At 38.2% G+C, this 6,121-nt stretch overlaps 1 protein-coding gene across 1 annotated transcript; it reads right to left on the bottom strand.

The window, feature by feature from the left end:
- Positions 1-1,869: 1,869 nt before the first annotated feature.
- On the bottom strand, positions 1,870-4,249 carry LOC145492783 (uncharacterized). The gene has a single exon (XM_081472168.1). It carries the CDS (start codon positions 4,247-4,249, stop codon positions 3,263-3,265), a length of 987 nt encoding a protein of 328 aa, XP_081328294.1. The 3' UTR covers positions 1,870-3,262.
- Between the last annotated feature and the right edge of the window lie 1,872 nt (positions 4,250-6,121).

The following is a 6,121-nucleotide window of genomic DNA, read 5'->3' as shown; positions in this document are numbered from 1 at the left end:
CAAGTTCTACCAGACAGAAATGAGGCATTGTGCACGGTACTGAACCGTTTGAGGTTTGATAAGAAGCCTAAACCAATATATTTATTTTTGCAACAAAAACACTTAGAATGCAATCACAACCAAAACAAAGGTGGTGACTTTCCTCCATCTTGGATTTTAACACCGAAAAACTGCTGATTCGATGTTGAGCAATGATTGGTCGAAGGGAAGGCCACGATAAGCCACTGCGCGTAGCAACCTCGTTTCCAGTGTCTTTCATCTTCTCACCCCCTAGGCCCTGGAGCGAGTGAGACTCCGGGGGGCGGGAAGATGAGAGTGCCGAGCCTATCAGCGCGTAGCTACTAGTTTACGTTACAAAGAGCCGAAAGCTAGTGCTCAGTCTTCCCGTAGTGGCATGGTGAATAACGACACGGGACTTGCATGGAAGAAGTTTTTGTAGCTTCAAATCAATAAAAATTAATAAAATACAAAATAAAGTTGTTTTTGTCTCGCTTCTTGCCTAAAATATAGGTCAATTGAAGAAGCAAAAGAACGTGCGTTCCACTCCTTCCTAGGTTCTACAATCGGCCTCGAAGAGAAGAGCGGCTAGGGTTGGGAACGAGCGCAAACCGGCTGTGTCGGGATTTGACCTCAGTCAAACATCTCAGGTAGTTTTCCCTTTTTTCGGAGGATTTCATTCACGATAAAGTAAGAAGTACGAGCAAGGTTATAGATAGCCAGCGTAGGAAGCGTTCCCGAACGAAGAGCTTTTCCGCATTCTGGCTGCGAGAGCAAAAACTCGACGAAGCAGGGGGTGGTGGGGCGAGAGAGCGAACGGGTTTTTCAAAATCGAGGGGTTTGCGGGCAAGTGTTCCCTCTCTCGCCCCACCACCCCCTGCTTCGACGCTGTCAGAATGCGGAAAAGTTCTTTGTATGGGAACGCTTGCTTCGCAGGCTAAGATATAGAAAATAGCTGTCGAGTGTAAATATGTTTTTATTACTCTCAGATAAATGAGTTTCTTTGTTCTTTAAATGCTCCGCACCCGAGCAAAATTAATTTGACAAACGGCACCGAAACTCCACGCTCACAGACCCATTACGTTTTCAAACACACACAACTCTTTGAGTAAAGTTCCAAAAATTTAGTGAGTCAGCTGGATACGGGTTAAGAATCGAACTTTAAGCGATGAAAATGAAAACCTAATCTTTGAAGTACTTTGAAGTACTTTGAAGCAAATTTCTGTCGTTTGAACACTGTTAATGTTGCGATGGGCTCCTCTTGGTTTCGAAAGTTTCGAAATTTATGACGAAGTGAAAACCTCATTCTCTGATGGCTTTTGAGCGAAGCCGACGAGACATCTGATAACGAGAATAGCCCTTGTGATTTAAAGCGATTCACTTTAATTCCCACAGCCAAAAGATGCGAGGAAGAAAAGACATTTCCTACGTTATAGTTAATATGGTTCATTTCAATACATTCATCACTGTCATTTTAAAACGAGACTCTATAAATAACATCGTGCTGTTTTCATTCACGCTTACCTCAAGTTGGTGCCTCGGCATGGAAGCTATCCTTGCTATTAAAAAAAAGAAAAAAAATTGGCAAAGCACTGATTTTCTGCTTACATCTTGTAATAGGTAAGTAAGCCGGTTTTTGAGCCTCGCAAGCTGAGCTTTTCCTTGGAAGGGCATATAATGCCATTGCATTAATTTGTCTCGGCGGGCCATTAAGTTACGTGCACCCACTTAGACTATAGGAACTATATGGAAGAGAGGTTCTTTCATCATTTATAAGCGAACCGTAAAGTATGGTAATCTTGTGATAACGCCCTACAGTAATTAGCTTGTAAGACGTCATTGTTATCTGACTCGAGCGAAGTCAGGTATTCGTAAAATAGCACAAATTAACAAGCCAAAAATTTCCTTTGATGGTTTACTTGTGGGGTAAAGAACTACGAATTATTTCAGCGGCCGAGAGTTTTACTGCGAGTGACGACTATGCGACTAAAATATTTTTGATTTCACGCAGTGTTCAGTTTGAAACACAGCACGTAGAATAAAGTCTAAGTTATACAGCTTACGCGAAGTCGAGCTGTATGCTTGTCTAGCTCGAAACTATTTTTACTGTAGCTTCGCCGACCGTTTGATATGTTTAAGTCCACTATTATGCTGTAATATTTTGCCATCGCGCTACTGAGATAACCAGCCGCCATGAGGACTACTGTCTTCATCATACTGCACTTATTTGTTTACTGTACCTTACCCTGAATTACTCGGCTGACAAACATCACTCATACAGTATAAGCTGGTTTATTCGCTAGCTTCCCAATCTAATACTTTCATTACTTTATAATGCAAAACTTACATCGCTATAACATGATAACATTTAAATAATTACTTACACGACATAATGAAACCATCGTTGCTTCCCTAACAGCATTTCATTCGATTTGCATATATGTTGTTAAATATGATTGAGGACTAATTCATCACTTTATCCAAGAAATTACCTAATATACCTCTGTTTTGGTTCATTGGTGCTCTGTAAAAGTCGACGTCTACGGTTAAGGAAATTCTGTGTTAACTGTGATTTGTAATTATAAGTCTAATACTGAACTATGTTTCGTTTTGCACTCTCATAAATACATCATAATCAAAATAAGGCATCACTTTGAAATTTGGACAACCGCCATCAAACCGACTTCTAACTATGAACTGAGGGAAGTTCTAACGCTTTGACACGATTTTTGATAGATAGATCAATAGGCTAAGCTACAGAATACAGCGCCACTTCAGTTCAACTATCGGCCATCAAGTCGAGCCGGCTCGTTTGGCTCGTTTGCTCCCTTGTTCATAGGAAAGCCAAAAGCCAAACGAGCCAAACGAGCCACTAAATATATAGACCTTCAAAAGTGTTCCTGTATTGTGTAGTTGCTCACCTTTATTTACACAAGATAATATTTTAAGCTACAAGCTTGTGGGTCGTGTAAACATAAAATAAAAATAAAATAAATTTACACATTAGGCTAATATGAATTGAATACTTCTGGATTACCATTCTCAGAACAAAGTAAAATGCAATTTTGCGGTATACTAACAGGTCTCTGGCAATTTAAAATAAAATATTACACTCACTAAAACTTAGCTCTGAATATTTAAATGATTGCACAAAGGTTGCAGCTGCAAAAGGTTTTACTTCATAGCATCTATAGTCACAAAAAAGCGAAAGCGATCAAACGCACACAGAGCAGTTCTCGCTTTTGTTTTTTGGCTATTGGTCACCTCACTGAATCTGATGTAAATTGCCGTTTAGGTCTGGTACAAACATGAGCTGCTCGTCTTCTTCCCACTCGTCAGGTATATGAAACGCGAAGGCAACATGCTCCCATCTACAATACTGGGGGTAATCACAAGGTTGCGGATGCCGACAAAGACGTTTTATCGAAGTTCCTGTTGCTTGAGGTTTCCAAATCCAGTTGCCATCGTCGTCCCGTGTTACAACTGCTTTGTTGTCTACGTCGCCCTCCGGTTTTAAGACAGACGGGTACGCACTGAACATGCCATCGCCATTTGTTTTGCTACAAACAAGAACTGCATGCATTACCTCCACCTTGTAACCGAACGTTCCCAGTATTTTAAACTGCACCTCCTCTTTAAATAATTTGCCGTAATAGCCACATAACTTCTCAATGTCATACTGAAAGTAGAAGCTTCCATAGCGCCGTGAATGTGGCCGGAAAGCATTAGAGGCAGCGAACTGCTCCTTTAACTGTATCATCTCATCTTGATCAGAAAGGAAAGGTTTTATCGCTTGTTCCAGGGTGTTTTTCACCGTTGCTATGTTGTCATCATCAAATTTAGGGCTCCACCACGAGAACTTCGCTTTGACATCGTGTCCTTCTTTGTCTACATTAATTTTCTTTATTCCACCCCTGAAGCCTTCAAACTCAACAATCTCCTTAGCATTTGCTTTTGTTGTGAAGTGAGCTAGACTGCGGATGGATACATTTGTTCCTTGCTGTTTGGCTTCCTTTAGATCGTGCCATAGTTCCTGATACAAATCCAATTGGGTGTTCTCGTCGATAGGATGATCGAAAATACACTCGTAATCAGAGATGTAGTCGTAGCGATGTACATCCCGATCTTTGAGGTACATGTCATTCCATTCCTTCTGCCATTGATTTTGCCTGATATGTCTTTTAGGGCAAATTTTCTCCACGCTTTTTGCGTCATTTGCCCTTCCCTCAAGCCACTGTATCTGATCGGCCATGATAATTATTTTGTTTACTGCGGCGAGTCAGTTCCCTGAAAGATGCTCTTGCTATCGAACGAAGCGAAAGTCAAATTTTAGGTCCGCAATGTTTATGGCGTGCGATCTTGATTTTGATTGGCTATAAGCAATTGAATACCAGCTGTAGTTTGTAAACATTTCCTCTTGCATTTTTAGCTTTCTGCTTGGCTGGTGTTTTCATCTATTTATATTATAGTAATTTTCATACCCTTTATTTGTCCCTTTGCGAGAGACGAACCCCCGAAGCGGCAATTAACCTCTTTCCAAAAAGTAAACCGCTAGCGTTTATCAGTGAACGGAAGAAAACATTTATTTGACATACCGTGTAGCATGAAATTTTTGTGGGACTTTCATGTTGCAGATTAGCAAAGAGCATCGATTCTATTATGGACTGTAATTTTTTTTTTTTTTTGTAATTTTTATTTTTTTCAACATTTTGGGTTATAATACATACAATACAACACAAGACATAACACTAGTTACAATACTTACAATACGTCATAACTACAATAGATTACATACAACAAATTATAATTACTAATCGTAGCCTAATTATACCTAAAGAATATACAATGCGTTGTTTACAATAGTGCAGCTACCCAAATACAGAAAAAAAAAAAAAAAAAAAAAAAAAAGAAAGTAAGTTAGTGACATGCTGAGAAGGAGAAATTACAAATTAAGCTCAACTATTATTAAGAGATGGCATTAGTTTTTCCCACTTTTTGTAATGTTTATAAAGTTGGTTATTTTTGGTAGCTATTTTTTTTTCAATGTAATAAACGGTTTTTGTCTTTGCTAAAAATATTGTTAATGTTGGTTTAATTTTATTTAATTTACATTTATAAATAAAAAACTTTCCTAGCAGTATCAAGTGATTCAGGATAATAAAGTCTTCGTTGTTGTTGAACACTCCAAACAATATATTTTCAAATGTCAAAGTGTCCAAAGATACATTCTGGTTTGAAAGCCAAGAAGAAAAAGCCCGCCAGAAGTCTTTTGTTGTATCACAATAAAAGAGCAAATGTTCGAGGGACTCGACCTCTTTCAAACAAAAGGTGCACATTGGTGATTCAGTCATTTTAAAACGGAATAACCTCTCATTTGTGAAAATTATATCGTTTAATAATTTATATTGGAACTCTCTAATTTTTGTTTCAAGTGTGACAGTGAATGGTAAAGAATAAATTTTTTTCCAGTCTTCTATAACCTCTGGATATTTGTCCTTCAACTTCCTTTTGGCGGTTGGAGGAGTTTGTTTCTTTGTTTTAAATCCTTTATACAAAAGTTTTGAAGAGGCTTTTAACAGATCCGATTTGGTTTCGTCGATATAAATATACACTGTATCCAAATGCTGTTGAGGATATAGTTGCTGATGTTGAATATGTGATTCTTTGATAATTAATCTCCATTCTTTTGGTATGGCATCTACAATTCCTATTAATTTGAAGTACTGGATTGGAGATAGATTCGCTTCCAACACTTTAGGGCTTTCAAGAAATTTACCCGTATCGGATAACAAGTCACCAATTTTAACAATTCCTTTAGTAAACAAATGTTTTTCAAAAAGAGATTTTCCGTGTATCACAATATTCCTATTATTCCAAATAATTTGGTCTACAACATCCTCATAGGTGGCTACCTTGGATTTCTTTAAATTACGAAATGCCTCTAGACACTCTTTGTAGAATATTGGAAGATGAACCGGTAGTTTACTAGTTTCAAAATCACAGAACAGGATAAGTTTTCCACCTATATTTCCAAAAAAGAAATCATCTAAAATAGTTTTCCAAGTGCTGTTGCTCTCTCCTAGATACTTTTTTAAGATCATCACTCTTTGAGCCGATATCATGG

Source organism: Orbicella franksi, chromosome 7, assembly GCF_964199315.1.
Source record: "Orbicella franksi chromosome 7, jaOrbFran1.1, whole genome shotgun sequence".
NCBI classification, from domain to species: Eukaryota; Metazoa; Cnidaria; class Anthozoa; order Scleractinia; family Merulinidae; genus Orbicella; species Orbicella franksi.
This window is presented reverse-complemented; position numbering and strand designations above follow the sequence as displayed.